Here is a 19,832-nt window from a genome sequence, read left to right as displayed (position 1 = left end):
TTCTCCGCCTCTGTTTTTTCCAACTTACCCTTGGCTTTATAAATTGGGACGTAGTGAGTAGAAGTAAGGAAGATTGAGAGATGACTTGATGGCAGTGTACAAGCACTTTTTCAGGGATGAAATGCCGGGTAGCTGGCTCATGGGGCACCTCATGGTCTCAGACACCATCCGATAGTCCAGGGACATCTACATCGAGCACATCACCGGCCACCGGCAGTACAAGGAGGCGTGAGCCAGAGTGACATCGTTCTCCCACTACGAGAAAGGACCAAGTGACCTTCTCTGTTGGATCATATGAACTGGGACCATAAACTCCCTGAACATTAAATCTCACCAAATGAGGGTCAATCCATCCTCATCATCATATCCACTCATTATACTCCACACCCGAACACAGCCACTTTATGAACTTCAGACCCTCATATCTCAATGCCTGTACTTTGACCCATCAACCTTTTACCCCCAATTGGGGATATTGCAGATTATGTATTCCTTATGCCACCTGATCTTAAACCAAACTTTGCACCCTCGATAATCTGTACGTTATTCCCTGATAACCAGAAACTTCTATGCTCAAACTCTGTTCACTTTTTTTCTTTTTAACATCATCTTAATAAAATTTTTAATGGGCTCTTTAAACTAGCAGGGAAAGATATAACAAGAACCAATGGCTGGAAACTGAAGCCAGACAAATTAAATTTGGAAATGAGGCACATATTTTTAACAACGAGGGTGCTTAAACAGTGGGACAAACTCCCAAGAGAGGTAATGGATTTTCCTGATATCTCTGAACCAAGACTGGATGCCTTCCCGGAAGATACACTTTAGATGAACACAAGTTATGCATTAGTCAGACACAACTCATTGGGTTCAATACAGTGGTAACTGGGTGATGCTCTGCAGGAATTCAGATTAGATGACCTAATAGTTCCATCTGGCCTTAAATTCTATAAATCTATGAATTATTGTCTGAAGAAGTGGGCTGTAGTCCACGAAAGCTTATGCTCTAATAAATTTGTTAGTCTCTAAGGTGCCACAAGTACTCCTGTTCTTCTTTTTGTCTGGAGTAGACCGTCATCTTGGATGCAACTTTAACAAGTTGCAATTCTGAATTTAAGAACATACGCTGGCCATGAAGAAATAGGATGGTCACAGTAAAACTGGGATAAATGGTCTCTTTACCCACAAGCCATGTCCTTTCCTGTGTTGGGGAAATATTACAATTTAGTCATGACAGGTGTGGAGAAAGTAAATGAGGAAATGTTATTTACTCCTTCACTTAACACAAGAACAAGGGGGCACCAAATGAAACTAATAGGCAGCAGGTTTAAAACAAACAAAAAGAAGTATTTCCTCCCACAACTAAGTCAACCATGAGGAACTCCTTGCCAGAGGATGTTGTGAAGGCCAAGACTATAACAGAGTACAAAAAGCCCTAGATACATTCACGGAGAATAGATACATCAATGGCTATGAGTCAGGATGAGCAGGGATGGTGTTCCTAGACTTTTTTATTTCTTTTGCCAGAATCTGGGAATGGGCGACAGGGTCTGGATCACTTTTTGATTTCCCACTGTGGCCAATGCCAAGTGCCCCACATGACTGAACAGAACAGGCAGACAGGATACTGGGCTAGATGGAACATTGCTCTGATCTGGTATGGCCATTCTTAGGTTCCTATGATCCTAATTTTACCACTCTTCGAGCTGGGAACAACACCCCTTTTATACTAAATGCTTATCATCAAGCAGGACTGACAGGATACCTCAGTCTCTTCCCTTCGAGTGCTTGTGACCAGAGCTATACAGTCACCACCAGCTTCCTTAAACCAACGAGTTTTATTAGTAAACAGCACAAAGCATTAGAGAAAATGGTTTTAAAATAACAGGTAGCTATCACACGTCTACATTCTTCTATCTCATGTATCACTACATGCTAAGTTACACAGGCTTTGCTCTGGAGATAGAGGAACAGAACTGGCCCAACTACATTCTTTCCAGAAGCGAAGGAGCTCTTGGGACCAAGCCTAGTTTCCCTGTGTCTCTCAGAGAATCTTCCCATCTGTTTGCCACTTTCTTGTGGAAGCAGCCTTTGCTGAAACCCATGTGAGCCTGGGTGGGTGGAGTCACCGTAGTGCTCAGCCATGTCTGTGTTACAGGGACAGGTGTGAAGCTGACTTTTGCCCTCAGATTGCTTTCTCCCAGCCAGACCATCTAAGATGAAGCCCCCGTGGCTGTTGCTCTGTTGTTTGGCAGTTAGACCCATTCAGTATGAATGGCTGGAAAACATCGTTCCGGTGACTGTGCTGAAACTCCCAGTGACTCCGTGACATTCCAACACTCTCCTCTGAAACCAACTACCTACCCCTCACTGTCACCCCAAGCACCCCAACATCTGCCACAGACACCACAGTGCTGGAGTCATGGGGCTTCCCAGAAGCCAGCTGTCACAGGACACTGTGGTAAGAAGACTTTTATAGACCAATGTCAGAGGTGTTGCTCTGTGGGACCCTGACACAGCCCTGATCTTAGGGTCTCAGAGTATCTGAGCATCTGGAATGTATTTATCCTCCCGTCAATGCTGTGAGGTAGGGCAGGATTACTTAGCACCTGTACAGAGGCTCAGAGACAGTCAAGGGCTTGCCCATGGTCAAACACAGCAAGGGAATCAAACTCAGCTGTCTTGAGGCATAGAGCAGTGCCCAGACCACAGGACCAGCCTTCCAGCCATCTGAGTGGTGACCGGCCCGGCTGGATTCTCTGCTGTTACAGAAGAGCTCCCCCATGCGCTGCAGAGAGCGGGGATGGCCAGGAGCCAGTTACAGAGGTTTGATTTGCTGGCCTGTTCTCCCCCTACCTGAGCGGAGTTTAGAGCAGCCTGGGGGCTGGGCTGATCTCTGCCTGATGGTAACGGCTTCCAAGAGCACATCCCGGTCTGATGAAGTCCCTGCAGACAGCGGCCATTCCAGAGTGCCCCCTTGGGGACTGAGGTAGCCCTGCAGGCTCCCTGCCCTTGCCTCTAAGGTCCTTGCAATGACTTACTCTCACCCTGGGATACTTAATACAAGAGCCCCCTTTGTGGGGTCACATTTATTCAAACTTCTCCAAAACACAGGCTTTCCTACCCTCCGGCCCCATCCTGCTCCTTTACTCTGGAGCCCCCCACCTCCCTGTTTGCTCAGGTCTTCATCTGATCCACATCCCCTACTGCTCCTTTTCCCATGAGGTCCTACCTACTGCCCTATCTCTTCCCACTAGGCCCTGGCCCCTCTTCCATCCCTTCCCCCGAGGCTCCACCCCACAGCCAGGCCAGATTCTGGCCATGGTAGCAGCTGCCCCAGGAGCTCAGACTGCTGCAGGGAGCCCTAGACTCTCCACCTTCCCTGGGTTGTACATCCTGGGAGGTAAAACGTAGAGGGTCTGGGGATCGTAAGGTGGCTGACTCGCTGGGCAGCTGTTACCATCACCTGGCTTCTAGCTTCTAGCCTGAAGAGGAGGTGGAGCCTTGGGTAAAGAGGAGGAGCAGGGGGCTAAGTCTTGTGGGAAGAGATGGGGCGCAGGAAGGCGCAGAGGGGGAAGAGGATCCAGGATGGAATAAATGGTCATGGCCATTGCTCATGTTTTTTGTGTCACCAGTGCTGGAGACAGGTGATGAACTGACCCTTCACTTCACAAATGCCCTGATTATCCTCGCACGAAGGTGTTTGCTTTTCACACTGTACACAATTGGATTTATCAGGGGAGGGATCATCATGTAGACATAGCCCAGAAGAATCTGAAGAAAGTGAGAAGAGCTATTCCCGAATCTGTGTATCAGAGCCAGCCCAATCTCTGGTATGTAGAAGAGCAGGACAGCGCAGAGGTGAGAGACGCAGGTGTTCAGGGCCGTGAGGCACTCTGTGGAGGATGCGATGCTCAGCACTGTTTTGAGGATCATCACATAAGAGAGGAAGATGAGCAGCGAGTCCAACCCCATTGTTAAGAGTGCAACAGACAAGCCGTAGATGTTGTTGACTGTGATATCCGCACAAGCCAGCTTCATGGCATCCTGGTGCAGGCAGTAGGAATGGGAGAGGACATTGTCTCGACAGTATCGGAACCGTTTCACGAGAAAAGGGAGTGGGAATATTAGGGCCACCCCCCGTAGCACAAACACCAGTCCCGTTTTGGCAATTCTTGGCAGGGTTAAGATAGAAGTATATCTCAGTGGGTTACAGATCGCAATGAAGCGGTCAAAAGCCATCAACAAGAGCACAGAGGATTCAATGCATTGAAGCGAGTGGATGAAGAACAGCTGGGCAAAACAGGCATTGAGGCTGATTTCCCTAGAATTAAACCAGAATACGCCCAGTATCGTTGGCATGGTGGCTATTGATAAGCCAAGGTCTGTGACAGCCAACATGGAAAGGAAAATGTACATGGGCTCATGGAGGCTTGAATCTGTTTTTATAATGAACAGAATGACTGAATTTCCTACTATCGAAATAACATACATTAAGCAGAAGGGGACAGATATCCAGAGATAGATGTCTTCCTGCCCAGGTATCCCGGTGAGAAGGAACACTGCAAATTTGAATTTGGTGTCATTGACAGCTGACATAATGTACTGGGTAGGTCTGAGGAGTTTTGAGCTTTCCTTCCTGAAAGGAAAAAAAGGAGACTAGATTACATTTAATAAGACATATTTCTGCTCTCAGTGCCTGTCTAGAGACTCCCACAAGCTCAAGGATGATCAGCAAAAATAAAGTCTTGGATTTACACCACCAATTGGAAGATAGGCATTGCCAGAGTGGATCAGACCTGTAGTCCATTTAGCTCAGTATTTAGTAGCCAGGTCTAGATTCTTCATAGTAAGGTGGAAGAAACCCTGCAATAGGCAGCTATGAGATAACTTGCTCCCAGAGAAAGTTTCCACTGACACCCACTAGTTAGACATACTTTTTGGTGTAAATCAGGAAAGTGTAGGATCCTTCCCAGACTTTTTAAAAACAATTCTCACTACGGCATTTGGATTTTCTGGTTACGCATATAAACATCTCGTCCTTCTTTGACTCCTTCTCTTTGACTCCTCCAAGAGAAGCTCTTGGCCCCACTGATATCTTGTGGCTGGGAGTTCCGCAGCCTGCTTGAGCACTGTGTGACTTTACATTTGTGACCTTTCCACGGACACCCTTTCTGGCCCTCCACTTCTGAGTGTGGCCCATTGTATCATGATGTGTGTAAATACATGGGAGGTGCATGGTGAAAATCCTTATTGTATTTATCTGTCCTGTGCTGAAGCTATTTATAAACGTCTGTCTTTGCCTCACTCTATATATTATTTTCTCCACTCCTGCGACTTCAAATTCTGCCACTGCCTCTTTACAGTACATGGGATAAATTCTTAGGGCCAGATTCTGAATTCAATAACATTGACATCAACTGCATCATTCCAGATTTACATGTATCAATTTGATTAGAACCGGGCTGTCTTAACTTTCCCTAACCAAATGCTCCCGGTGATACACTCTGACCTCCAAGAATCCCTCCAAGAGAAGCTGAAGTGCTTTTCCTGACCAATGTTGATTGAATCCACAGAGTTCAATCATCCTACAGGCTTCTTTTCATCTTTGCCGGATCTGCAGCCTATTCCCTTTCAAAAGTCTGCAGATATTTGGCAAAGTAAAAGAAGCTAACGCAGACAATTACTTAGTTGGGTGGAGGAGGGGTTGGTGTCAGAAAGGAGTAAATAGTGCAAACACTAGGTTTGCACTAATATCCATTTGAGTGTGCAAGTTACTTCAGACATGGATACAAGCACTATTACACTCCCCTTTTCTCCACCTCTCCTCTATTCTTTGTTGAAACACAGACCAGCGGTTCTGTTCTGTTAGGATATTTTGGAAAGCCTTGCACAGGTATAACAGAGGGATTGTATTCATGACCCTGAATGTAAGTGTCACAAAAAGCTTCTAGTCAGTTACTGGGAGACAGTATCATACAGCTGTTCACTGAACAAAGAGTTAACAGCACAAACCCATTGCAAACAGTATGTGGAGTACTTCTAAAATGCTTTCTAAAGCAATACCAATTAAGCAGTAAAGTTACCACTGCTCCTTCCTGTAGAGGTTCCAACAACTCTGCCATTTGCTTTCAATATACGTGAATGTCATGAAAGTTTGGTTTCTAATATTTATAGAACAATGAAAAGTTTTGGCATAACATTTACACATCTGTACTTTCGTACACACACGTGAACCCATTCTTTCCCCTCTGATCTGCTTTCCGAGATGATTTCTAAGGTTACAGTGGGACTTAAAAAGTGGCGTGTTTCATCAGCCCTCATTCAGTGGCTTATCAGCAAACAAAAGTCTAGTAGCTCCTCTTTCCCTGGGTTAATAGCTTACTGGTTCTCCTCAGGTTCTGTTCTGCCAGTCTGTAGCCTGTATCTGGAGTGGTAACAGGCCTTGGGATCAGTATATGAAATATTCATTCTCTGAGCTCTCACTGTCTAGTACATAGTAACCCCAGAATCTGTAATTCAGGGTTTGCAGGAAGTGGATTTGAGAGTCAAATGAATGAGTATTCATGGAAATGAAACTTCCTTTCACACATGAAAGTAGTCTATTGCTTGCTCTCTCTCTCTCTCTCACTGTCTATGTTCTGTATTCACAAAATGCATAGCACCCGGGATTGGCACTGCGACAGACATGGAACTGAGCTGCTATAATGAATGTGTGTGTTAAACCCAGTTCTGGGGATGTTTGCTGTATGGCTATATTGGGTTGACTATTGGGATGTTTCTGTTATGGCTATATAAGGTGAAACTAGTGTGGCTCATCTTAGTTTAATAGCAGGCTGCTGGAAAACAAGGAGGAAGGGAAGGAATAGTTGAAGAAAAGCCATCGCTCAGTCACCACCCCAGGGAGATTGAGAGACTACACTGGAGATATAAGCCAGGAGGAGCCTATTCCCGGGCTCCAGCCACGTTACCCAGCTTGTTTTTGCCAGCGCTGGGAGTCTGTCCAGAGGTGGGGCAGCTGTTGCTGAGAAGCTCTTCAGACTGACAAGGACAGACATCACTGGGGAAATCTGAAAGTGCACGGCCCGCCTGGGTCCCCGTCAGAGCGGGAAGGGTTGGGGACAGAAACGGATGAAGAATGTTGTTTGAAAACCCTTCTATTCTCCCATGTTACACTTTATTCCTTCTGCTCATATTAAACAGTATTTTGTTTCAAGAAGGCTGGTTGGTCAGGACCAGATGTCCTGATTTTATAGGGACAGTCCCGATTTTGGGGTCTTTTTCTTATATAGGCTCCTATTACCCCCCGTCCCGATTTTTCACACTTGCTGTCTGGTCGCCCTAGTCTCATCAATACTCCCACAGTCCCAGAGGGAAGAATCACAGGTGCCGAACCCACACAGACCTGCTCCACAGTCGGCCGCAGTGTACTGTACCCCAGGGTGCAGGCTGAGGGTGGGAGGATCGTGGGATTCCATCCCATGTAAGGGAAGCCTACGAGGCCTGAAATGTGGCCCTCAGAGACCAAGAGGAGTCAGAGACATGGGAAGCCTCTAACTTTGACGGCTATCTACAGGGTGGAAGTGCTGGAGCCCTCAGCCGCTAAGGAAGCAGAAATATGCCCTATTGGACCTGTTACCACAGAGCAACGCAGCTCTGAATTCCTGCCTTCAGAATCGAACCAGAGAATAAACCCTTTGAAAATGCATTTGCTAATAAATTTTCAGTAGTAAATAAACCTCGGGAGATTTGGGAACTAGTCACTGATATTCTGTGGGGTCTCCTCTCCCTCAGCCGGTGGCAGGATCGGGCCCAGAGCACACAGCACCTTTAGAAATGGGAGCCCTTCAAAAATCCTGACTCGGGGCTTTGGGGTTTTTACACTCCGAGCTTAGTTTGAATGTCTGGCATTCTGTGTAGCTTGAACAGCCCCCATGGAGCATGGGCAGATGTAGGGGAGAGGTTCCCAAGCTACCTAGTGCTGCCTGCCCTCCAGCCCCTGTCACTGAGTCACCCCGACAGCCCAACTGAGTTTGCTGCTGCAACATCTGCAAATGGAAACAGCTTGCAGCCTTTCCCCTTCACTTTGCATTTTAAAGATAGTAAAACCTGCCAACGTACCCAATTCCTGCTAGACGGGGAGCCGCTGACACCAGAGGTCTTCACCCTAAAGGACAAAGAGTCATTGGAGAAGTTGCACAGGCAGCAGGCAGTATGTGTTCAGATCGGGAGGCAACTGTATTTATGAAGCATGTCTGCACATTCTCTTGGGGCTGCTTGGCCATCAGGGAACCTCAGCTGCTTGGTTTTAACCCCTGCCTCAGCCAATGGCAAACTGCCAGAGGCCAAATCACAGGGGATGTGTGGTGATGTCCTGCTGCAGGATCTATTTGTGGAATCCGGGCTTGTCATCACTGTTCATATGGTTCTGATTAGTCACATGGCGACCTCGGGGAAGACCGAGGGGTAACGATGATGCTGTCACAGCTGTGATCTTACTGAAATATAATAATAATAATAATAATAATAATAATAATAATAATAATAATATAGGACCAGATTTCTTCCTGTCAGCCCTTTTTCCTCATAGACTCATAGACTCTAAGGTCAGAGGGACCATTATGATCATCTAGTCTGACCTCCCGCATGATGCGGGCCACAAAACCTGACCCACCCACTCCTGGAAGAATTCTCTCCCTTGACTCAGCTGTTGAAGTCCCCAAATCATGATTTACAGACTTCAAATTGCTGAGAATCCTCCAGCAAGTGACCCCTGCCCCATGCTGCAGAGGAAGGCGAAAAACCTCCAGGGCCTCTGCCAATCTACCCTGGAGGAAAATTCCTTCCCGACCCCAAATATGGCGATCAGCTGAACCCCAAGCATGCGGGCAAGATTCTCTAGCCAGACCCTCTGGAAAAAGTTCTCTGTAGTAACTTTTAATATCCCATCATTGACCATTGTTACTAATTACCAGCACGTTATTGACCTATTGACTAAAATCACTTTATCCCATCAAATCATCCCCTCCATAAACTTATCAAGCTTAATCTTAAAGCCAGAGAGGTCTTTCGCCCCCACTGTTTCCCTCGGAAGGCTGTTCCAAAACTTCACCCCTCTGATGGTTAGAAACCTTCGTCTAATTTCAAGCCTAAACTTCCCGACGGCTAGTTTATATCCATTCGTTCTCGTGTCCACATTAGTACTGAGCTGAAATAATTCCTCTCCCTCCCTGGTATTTATCCCTCTGATATATTTAAAGAGAGCAATCATATCCCCCCTCAGCCTTCTTTTGGTTAAGGTAAACAAACCGAACTCCTCGAGTCTCCTTTCATACGACAGATTTTCCATTCCTCAGATCATCCTAGTGGCCCTTCTTTGTACCCGTTCCAGTTTGATTTCATCCTTTTTAAACATTGGAGACCAGAACTGCACACAGTACTCCAAATGAGGTCCCTTTAACCAGTTCTTTATCCACCTCTGGATTTTCATATCGATCCCCATCTTTTCCAATTTAACCAATAATTCCTCATGCAGTACCGTATCAAACGCTTTACTGAAATCGAGGTATATTAGATCCACCGCATTTCCTTTATCTAAAAAATCTGTTACTTTCTCAAAGAAGGAGATCAGGTTGGTTTGGCACGATCAACTTTTCGTAAAACTGTGTTGTAATTTGTCCCAATTGGCATTGACCTCAAGGTCCTTAATTACTTTCTCCTTCAAAATTTTTTCCAAGACCTTGCATATTACAGATGTTAAACTAACAGGCCCGTAGTTACCTGGGTCACTTTTTTTCCCTCTCTTGAAAATAAGAACCACATTAGCTATTCTCCAGTCAAACGGTACCAACCCCGAGTTTACAGATTCGTTAAAAATTATCGCTAACGGGCTTGCAATTTCTTGCGCCAGTTCCTTTAATATTCTTGGATGAAGATCATCTGGTCTGCCCGATTTAGTCCCGTTATGCTGTTCAAGTTTGGCTTCTACCTCGGATACGGTAATGTCAACCCCCCACTCCTTTATTCCCATCCATCACGCTGCCACTATTCCTCAGCCCTTCATTAGCCTCATTAAAGACCGATGCAAAATATTCATTTAGATATTGTGCCATGCCTAGATTATCCTTAATCTCCACTCCATCTACAGTCTTAAGTGGTCCCACTTCTTCTTTCTTTGTTTTCTTCCTATTTATATGGCTATAAAAGCTCTTACTATTGGTTTTGATTCCCCTCGCAAGGTCCAACTCTACACGGCTTTTGGCTTTTCTCACTCCATCTCTACATGCTCTGACCTCAATAAGGTAGGTTTCTTTGCTGATCCCTCCCATCTTCCACTCCCTGTACGCTTTCTGTTTTTTCTTAATGACCCCTCTGAGACGCTTGCTCATCTAGCTTGGTCTAAATCTCCTGCCCGCGAACCGTTTTCCCTTTCTCGGGATACAGGCCTCTGACAGCTCCTGCAACTTCAACTTGAAATAATCCCAAGCGCCTTCCGCCTTTAGATCCCTAAATATGTTAGTCCAATCCATTTCCCTAACTAGTCCCCTTAATTTATTAAAGTTAGCCCTTTTGAAATCGTAAACCTTAGTCTCCGATTTAATTCTGTTAATCTTTCCATTTAGTTTAAACCGAATTAGCTCATGATCACTCGAGCTTTGCATTACAAACTCAGCATGCAGGACAGAGAAGGGAGATTACATAGATCCTTAAAGTTATGTACAGATCTCAGTGATCCACTGGTAGCTAGGCCCCTCCACCCACAATCTTTATGCCTCCACAGCTACTCTAGGACCCTCTCCAGCAAACTGCTAGCACAGGTTCATCAGAGATGTGCCACCAGGGCCTGTGGCAGTAGTTAATAAACTGGTTTTATGCTTTATCTTTACCAGTGTGTTTTGGGTAAAGTGTCTGAGGAAAATCTCAGCTCTGTGTACAAAGGCTGTTGCATAGCCTTCTCACATCAAGGGCAAAGCGACCTGTAATAATGAGTGTACGCTGTAAAGACCCCTGTGCAGTGCAAGGCAGTATAAGTCTGGGTTTATATGCCAGCAAGGGTGCAAGCCATGAGATCTGGGATATTGGCTCTTGTCTCCTGCCTGTGTTTGAGTGGCTTAGGTAGCTCAGTTGGGTTTATGTCAACAGCTGCTGTCGTTGTTGATAACAGGGCTTGCAGAGATTGGCTGTGTCACCAACAAAGCGGTGTAAGATTGGCCAGCCCAGTTGGAGGGTTAAGGGGCACAGTGATTCGGATGGCTCCCAGACTGCACCCCGGAGGTGACAGCCTGTCACAGCGGTCTGTGTTACTCAGCTTCCTGGTTTCATCAGTAATCTCCATGGAGTCCAAGGAGATCACTGATGAACCCAGGAATCTGAGTAACACACATTGCCTCCTCAGCCACCCTGGAACCTGCATGGTGCATAATAATAAGCAACAACTTCTCTGTGCAAACACTGCAATCAATGGCCGGTGGCCACATATGCGCCAGGGAAGTCTAACCCTTTACTGGACTATACCTTCTTACTGCCTGGATATATGTAGGCCTATATCCAGGCCTATATCCACCACCTATGGTTCCCAATATTCTGTTAGCTTTTTTGACTGCCTCTGCACATTAAGCAGATGTTTTCAGAGAATGATACCCAATGACTCCATGATCTCTTTCTTCAGTGGTAACAGCTAATTTAGAACCATCATTTTCAATGTATAGTTGGGATTATGTTTTCCAATGTGCATTACAGTGCATTTATCAACACTAAATTTCATTTACCATTTTGTTGCTCAGTCACTGAGTTTTCTGAGATCCTTTTGTAACACTTGACAGTCTGCTTTGGACTTCAGTATATTGAATAATTTTGTCTTGACTGCAAATTTTTCCACCTCATTGCTTACCCCTTTTTCCAGATCATTTATGACTATGTGAAACAGCACTGGTCCCAGTACAGATCCCTATGGGAAACCACTATTTACCTATCTCTATTCTGAAAACTGACCATTTATTCCTGCCCTTTGTTTCCTTTCAACTAGTTACTGATCTATGAGAGAACCTTCCTCATTATCCTATGACTGCTTACCTTTCTTAAGAGCCTTTGGTGAGTGACCTTGTGGAAGGCTTCCTGAACTTCCAAGTACACTATAACCTCCGTATCACACTTGCCCACTTTTGTTGATCCTCTCAAAGAATTCAAATAGATTGGCAAGGCACGATTTCCGTTTACAAAAGCCACATTGACAATTCCACAACAAATCCTGTTCATATAGGTGTCTGTTAATTTTGTTCTTTACTATAGGTTTAACTAATTTGCATGCTGCTAAATTTAGGATTACTGGCCTGTAATAGCCAGGATCGCCCGTGGAGACTTTTTAATAAAATCAGCATCACACTAGCTATTTGCCAGTCATCAGGAACAAAGGCTGATTTAAGTGCTAGGTTACATACCAGTTAGTAGTTCTGCAATTTGGCATTTGAGTTCCTTCAGAATTCTTGCATGAATATCATCTGGTCCTGGTGACTTATTACTGTTTAATTTATCAGTTTGTTCTAAAACCTCTGTGACAGTTTGTCTCCCCTGGGGTGCAGGCTGGGAGCCGATGGAACCACTGAGCCCCCTATCCATTCAGCTGGGCTGGCATCTCTCACACTGCTCTGCTGGCCTCTCCAAGCAGTGTTGTCACCCAGCATGGGAGCACGTGTTGCCACAAACCCAACTGAGCTACCTGAATGCTTTACCTAAGCCACTCAAGTACAAACAGGAGACAACAAACAATTTCCCAGCTCCCCAGCCTTGCACCCTTGCTGTAGAATAAACCCAGAATTATACCATCTTGCACTGCACAGGGATCTGTATAAATTTATTAATATAGGTCGCTTTCCACTGAATGTGGGAAAGGTATGTAACAGCCTTTGTGTACAGAGCTGAGATTTTCCCAGACACTTCAGTCAAAACACCCTGGTTATGATAAAACATAAAAGAAGTTTATTAATTACTCAAAGATAGATTTTACATTATTATAAGTGATAGCAAACAGATGACGGCAGATAACCTAGCAAATAAACAAAACTGCAAACTAAGGCTAACACAGTAGATAGATAGGTTTTGAAATAGCAATTTCTCATCCTTTCTGATGATACGTGTAGTGCACCAGGTTTCCATACACAGGTTAGAAATCCCTTTAGCCTGGGACCAGCACTTCCCCTAATTCAGTCTTTCTTTCTCGTTTTTTCTAGGAGCTCTCTTGTGGGGTGAGTGAGGCCAAAAGAGGGTATCAGTCCCCACCTTATATAGTTTTTCCATATGGTGGGAATACTTTATTTTAAGCCAAGTTCCCAGCCCAGTTTGTGGAAAAATACAGGTACCAATATGGAGTTCAGTGCCATGAAATCTGGTCCCATGCCCTTGCATGCCCTGTTGAGCCATGACAGCCATTGCTCATAGGTTGGCCGAAACATTCACAGGAAGGCTAACCTCTTCCATCATCAATTAACCTGGTTTACAAGCCATCAGCCCTGTCTAGCTTCTTTGTCGTTCTACCTGAGAGGCTAGTTGTTGGTGTTACCCAGAGTAAGCACATTTGAAATACAGATACAGAGTAAATATTCATAACTTCAGGTACAAAAATGATACATGCACAGAAATAGGATAATCATATTCAGTAACCCGTAACTTTTCCAATGACACCTCACAAGACATACCTTGTACCAGAGGTATAATTATGTCATAAACATCTCATAATCACAATACTACAATGAATATAGGGTGCAGCATTACAACCTCTTGCACTGACACCGCAATGTGGGACAGGTCTTCGGATTTGTCACCGAAAAGGCATGGCTCAGATGTGGGAATCTCCCTGTAGTGGGGCAGATTGACGACTCTAAAGATGAGACAGGCACCATTGACATTGGCTCGACAGTATCAGAACCATTTCCCATAGACTCTACCAGACATACTACTGGACATACATACCATTGACATACTACCGGACATACTACAAATATTTGCCCCCTGTCAATGGACCGGCTCAGTCAGTGGCGGGATTCTCCACTGTCCCCTAGGCCAGAGAAAGACAACCCCTCAGAGGTACATTTTTATACACAGGTACAAACAAGTTACACATCACTTCTAACGTATTGAGGTACAACCCCTCTACATACTAAGGTGCCGCCTATTACCTTGTACATATTGGTTCAATCAAAACAACTCTATCCATCATATTATCCTTTTGCCCCTGTCTTTAGGATGGGTCGGCATGTTCTTCGTTATCTATGTGGAATGTGCTAGTACCAGAATGTTCTGGTACCATCCTGGCACATGTTTATATTACTAGTACTCAGTACCTTTTAGCTATGTGTATATTTGCAACATCAGCCCTCTTCTTGCCAGCTTTTGTGAGCAGGGCCTGCCTTTTGCTCACAATTTAACTTTGCTTTATATTAGCAAATTCTTGACCATTACTTTAGTTCAGGCCTTAGGCCTCATAACAGGACTCTGATGCAAGAGTTTCTGTTTCAGGGCCTCATCTTACTACACTGACAAGCAGTCAACAACGATAGAGACTGGCCAAGAAAAATTGGGATTGTCACAGTAAAACCAGGATATATGGTCTCTTTATCCTTTAAACTTACATTCTTTTGGGAAACCATGGAGTTCTTGGGACACAGCCTAGTTTCCATGTGTCTCTGAAAGCATCTTCCCATCCATTTGCCCCTTTCTTGTGAAAGCAGCCTGTGACATTACACTCCATGGGTTTGGGGAGGTATGCTTGTGAGTGTGAGTGCGATGTGGCTGGAATGTGCTTTATGCAAGAGGTCTCTTGTGTGATGTGATTGGAAAGCTTGTGGTCTCCTAAGTGTGTTCATCCTATTTGTTTGCATGTGTTGTTTCTGTGTCTGGAGTTGGGGAGATGGGATGTGGACTTGTGTCACTGTTGTGGTCGTGCTGGGTGGGGGCCGTCAATGGGGCATTGGTTTGTTTGCCTGCAGGCCTTCCTGTGTGCGTGAGGGCCAGCCTGGGGGGTGGGGTAGAGATTGGAGGTCTTGGAGACATGTGGCCATGTCGCATGGTGGTGACATCCATCTTAGATCTGGTACTTTTCCATTTAGCATGACGGGCGGGTAACAAGAGAGACGGGGGATTCCCGCCTTGTGCCAAAGTTATAAAAGAGGGTGGAGCAGGAAGGGGGGGGGCTGCCAGTCATGAGAAAACCCCTGCTTATCACCTGAGATATCTGCTGGATCTAACAAAGACAGTACCAGAGGAAAGGATTTGGCCCAGAGCAGGAAATAGTCCAATCTGTGAAGTAAGCTTATTGGAACATCTTTGAGGGTGAGATATTAACTGTAATCAGTTTCTTAATGTATTAGGCTTAGCCTTGCATGTTTTGTTTCATTTTGTTTGTGACTTACTTGGTTCTGTCTGTTATTACTTGAAAGCACATACATCCTACTTTTTATACTTAATAAAATCACTTTGGTTTATTAATAAACCCAGAGTAAGTGATTAATACCTGGGGGAGCAAACAGCTGTGCATATCTCTCTATCAGTGTTATAGGGGTCAGACAATTTATGAATTTACCCTAGATACGCATTATACAGAGTAAAACGGATTTATTTGGGGTTTGGATCCCATTGGGAACTGGGTGTCTGGGAGCTGGAGACAGGTAACCTGCTGAGCAGTTTTCAGCTAAAATCTGCAGTTTTGGGAGCTTGTCCCAGACCGCAGGTCTGCGTTGCAGCAGGTTAGCATGTCTGGCTCAATAAGACAGGGTCCCAGAGGTCCCAAGGTGGCAGAGAAAACTGGCTCAGAGGTAATTTCAGCACATCAGGTGACAGCCCCAATGAGATCTCTGTGACCAAACCCATTACAGAGTCTTTAGTGAAACCTGTGTGAGCCTGGGCCCAGTCACCATAGTAACCTTTTCCCTCAGACTCCTTCCTTCGAGCCAGACCATCTAAGATGAACCCCCTGTGGCCATTGCTCGGCAGTTAGATCAATTCAGCCTCAATGGCTCACAAACTCCGATCCCCGTGACGCTGCAACACTCCCCTCAAAAATCCACTACTTACCCCTCACTGTCACCCCTGAGCACCCCCACCTCTGCCACTGACACCAAGGGACTGGACTCAGGGAGCTTCCCAGAAGCCATCTGTCACAGGAGGCTGTGGTAAGAGGCCTTTGATAGATTAATGTCAGAGGTGTTGCTCTGTGGAACCCTGGCATAGCCCTGAGCTTAGCGTCGCAGAGTATCTGAGCATCTTAAATGTATTTATCCTCTCGCCACCACTGTGAGGCAGGGCAGGGCTATTATCCACCTGTGCAGAGGTGCAGAGACAGCCTATGGATTACCCACGGTCACAGAGGGCAGGTAATCAAACCCAGCTCTCCTGAGTCACACAGCACTGCCCAGACCACAGGCCCAGCCTTCCAGACCTCTGAGCAGTGACAGGCCCGGCTGGATTCTCTGCTGCACCAGCAAAGCGCCCCTCTGTGCTGCAGAGAGTGGGGATGGCCAGGAGCCAGTTACAGGGGTTTGATTTGCTGGCCCATTCTTCCCATGCCTCAGTGGAATTTAGAGCAGCCTGAGTGCTGGGCTGACCTCCGCTGGATGGTAATGGCTTCCAAGAGCCCCCCCGCCCCCGGAGAAGCGCAGAGCTTCCCTGGCCCCTGTGACTGCAACCCAGTCCCCACCACCACCACCACATCTGCGGCCACGCAGTTGTCTCTTCTTGAAGAACCTGAGCTTTTTATCTGTGCCATGCAGGTTCCAGGGCGGCTGAGGAGGAAGTTGTGACACTGCCCCCATATTCATCATTGTGATATGATTGTGACATAGTTATAACACATCTTGTACAAAATGTGTCCTGTGAGCGGTCTGTGGAAAAGTTATGATTGGCAGAATATGATTATCCCACGCATATGCATATTTTTATTTTTGCATCTGAAGTTATGAATATTGACTATTTATCTGTATAGTTACACCACGGTGACACCCACTAGGCAAAATATTTACAGTCTAGACAGCTGGCTAGGAAGGGCCTATTCCGGTTATTGGCACATTAGGGGAAATAATAGGCCCTAGGAGAAGCTTATCTCCCACCTGGTGAGCCTTCCTGAGAACGCTCCAGACAGCCTATGGGTAATGGCTGCTATGTCCCAGCAGGGAATGCAAAGACATGTGACCAGATCACATGACACTAAACTCCATTTTGGTATCTGTGGGGAGTCAGGGTCATGGGATGGGGGCCTCTTGCCCCCCCCCAGATAGAGGGTCCGTGGTTCCCCATGGTGAGCCGGGATCCCTGGGTGGCTCTTAACACAGCTTTCAGAGTAACAGCCGTGTTAGTCTGTATCCGCAAAAAGAAGAACAGGAGTACTTGTGGCACCTTAGAGACTAACAAATTTATTAGAGCATAAGCTTTCGTGGACTACAGCCCACGAAGAAGTGGGCTGTAGTCCACGAAAGCTTATGCTCTAATAAATTTGTTAGTCTCTAAGGTGTCACAAGTACTCCTGTTCTTCTCTTAACACAGCCTAGCTCCGGCTTTCAGGAAGACCAGGAGGTGGTCCCTCAAGGAGAAGAGGAGGAGCAGAGCATGAAGCCTTGTGGGGGGAAAGATGGGGCAAAGGCCTCAGAGGAAGAGGAGGAGGAGTGGGTGGAGCCTCAGGGGGAAGAAGAGGGGCAGGGGCAGGGTCACAGGGAGGCAGGACTCCTTCATGTGTCCTGCTTTTACCTTTTGAAAAGGTGGTCGCCCTAAACTGCATGAGCTAGGCTGGGAGAGGAGCCAGCTCTGCCTCTCTGAGGGAGTTGAGGTGTGTGTCCACCCTTTCCAAGCAGCTGGGACAGCACAAATGGAGGGAACCTCGGCCTGAGTCTCTTTCCAGGACTCCTGTGTGTCAGACCCTCACTCACACATGTAGCTCTGCTCTGCCTCGGTGGGAAGAGGGCTCAGCAGGTGTACTGTGTGCAGAGCTATCAGTCGGGTAGGGGTGCCTAAATGGCTTCTCCTGGAGCTCCTGTGTTAATCAGGTCTCTGACATGACTCAATCACAGGAATCTGGCTGGGGGCGTAGGGGATGGGTGGGTGTCTATGCCCCAGTAATAGCCTCTGTCCACAGCTGGTGCAGCCCCATGGATCACACAGCAGCCAGAGAGCCCAGGAAGGACCAGGACTGCGATAGCAGAACAACTCTGCAGCTTTTGTCATGGTCCTTGGATGTTTAATCGGAGACGGGACAGTGACAGGACAGGTGTAATAGGAAACCACATCCACATCCCTTCTCTATACTGACATCATAGGAATTCTGAGGTTGGAGCTGCCACCACTACGACTCTTTTGGGCCAACAACGCAGCAGTCCCCTGGCTTTCCATGAACACAGACACTTTATAAATGCTGCTTCCTGCCTTGGTCTCCTTCCCTGACTGCACTCTCCTGCCTCACCAGCCCCTCTCCCCTTGCTCTGGGTCTGAGTGGAGATCAGTAGCTCATGTCTTCTCGGATGGAAGGGTCCAGGATGGAATAGATGGCAGTGGACCATGTTTTTTGACTCTCAGGTCACTAGTATGGGAGCAGTGTGAGGAACTGACCCTTCAGTTGATGAATACCCTGATTATCCTCGCACGAAGGTGTTTGCTTTTCACACTGTACACGATGGGGTTCATTAGGGGTGGGACCAGCAGATAGAAGTAGCCCAGGACAAACTGAAGCAAGTGAGAAGAGCTATTCCCAAATCTGTGTATCACAGACAAGCCGATCTCTGGTATGTAGAAGAGCAGGACAGCACAGAGGTGGGAAACACAGGTGTTCAGGGCCCTGAGACACTCCTCATGGGACGCAACATTCAGCACTGTTTTGAGGATAATCACATAAGAGAGGAAGATGAGCAGCGAGTCCAAGCCCATGGTTAAGAGTGCAGTAGACAAGCCATAGATATTGTTGACTGTGATATCCGCACAAGCCAGCTTCATGACCTCCTGGTGCAGGCAGTAGGAATGGGAGAGGACGTTGGCTCGACAGTATTGGAACCGTTTCAGCAGAAAAGGGAGTGGTAATACTACAGCCACCCCTCTTAGCACACACAGCAGTCCCATTTTGACTAACCTCGGTGGAGTTAAGATGGAAGCATATCTCAGTGGGTTACAGATTGCAATGAAGCGGTCAAAGGCCATCAACAAGAGGAAGGAGGATTCCATACCTTGAAGCAAGTGGATGAAGAACAGCTGGGCAAAACAGGCATCGAGGCTGATCTCCCTAGAGTTGAACAAGAATATGCCCAGTATCGTAGGTATGGTGGTTATCGATAAGCCAAGGTCTGTGACGGCCAACATGGAAAGGAAAATGTACATGGGGTCATGGAGGCTTGGATCTGTTTTTATAATGAACAGAATGACTGAATTTCCTACTATTGAAGTAACGTACACTAAGCAGAAGGGGATAGCGATCCAGAGATAGATGTCTTCCTTTCCAAGTATCCCAGTGAGAAGGAACACTGCAAATTGGAATTTGGTGTCATTGACAGCTGACATAATGTACTGGGCAGGTCCAAGGAGTTTTCAACATTCCTTCCTGAAAGGAAAAAGAACAGGAGACGAGCTGATATATAATGAGACATCTTTCTGCTCTGAGTGCAAGTCTAGAGACTCCCAGGATCGCAAGGAAGATCATCAAAAACATAGTCTTTGATTTACACCATTGATAGGAAGATAGGCACTGCCAGACTGGATCAGACCTGCAGTCCATCTAGCTCAGTATTCAGGGGCCAGTTCCAGAAGCTTCAGAGGTAGGTGGAAGAAACCCTGCAATGGGCAGCTATGAATAACCTGCTCCCAGGGAA

The 19,832-nt window shown here is 46.3% G+C and overlaps 2 protein-coding genes across 2 annotated transcripts; both read right to left on the bottom strand.

Annotated features, from left to right (window-relative positions):
* Nucleotides 1-3,663: 3,663 nt before the first annotated feature.
* Nucleotides 3,664-4,599, bottom strand: LOC128832358 (olfactory receptor 51G2-like). Its single transcript, XM_054019660.1, has one exon. It carries the CDS (start codon nucleotides 4,597-4,599, stop codon nucleotides 3,664-3,666), a length of 936 nt encoding a protein of 311 aa, XP_053875635.1.
* A 10,133-nt stretch (nucleotides 4,600-14,732) lies between these two features.
* LOC128844074 (olfactory receptor 51G2-like) lies at nucleotides 14,733-19,524 on the bottom strand. The gene is made up of 2 exons (XM_054041462.1): nucleotides 18,598-19,524; nucleotides 14,733-14,816 (listed from the first exon to the last, which is right to left on the bottom strand). The coding sequence occupies exons 1-2, from the start codon at nucleotides 19,522-19,524 to the stop codon at nucleotides 14,733-14,735; spliced, it is 1,011 nt and encodes a 336-aa protein (XP_053897437.1).
* Between the last annotated feature and the right edge of the window lie 308 nt (nucleotides 19,525-19,832).

Source organism: Malaclemys terrapin, chromosome 1 (genome assembly GCF_027887155.1).
Source record: "Malaclemys terrapin pileata isolate rMalTer1 chromosome 1, rMalTer1.hap1, whole genome shotgun sequence".
NCBI lineage: Eukaryota > Metazoa > Chordata > Testudines > Emydidae > Malaclemys > Malaclemys terrapin.
This window is presented reverse-complemented; position numbering and strand designations above follow the sequence as displayed.

What these genes read in the sequence shown, in the direction of transcription:
- LOC128832358 (XM_054019660.1), bottom strand. Translation starts at nt 4,599, where the DNA reads ATGTCAGCTGTCAATGACACCAAATTCAAATTTGCAGTGTTCCTTCTC.
- LOC128844074 (XM_054041462.1), bottom strand. Translation starts at nt 19,524, where the DNA reads ATGTCAGCTGTCAATGACACCAAATTCCAATTTGCAGTGTTCCTTCTC. An exon ending in CGAGGATAATCAGGGTATTC is followed by an intron (nt 14,817 to 18,597) that starts ATCAACTGAAGG and finishes CAATCACATCAC; the next exon opens with ACAAGAGACCTCTTGCATAA.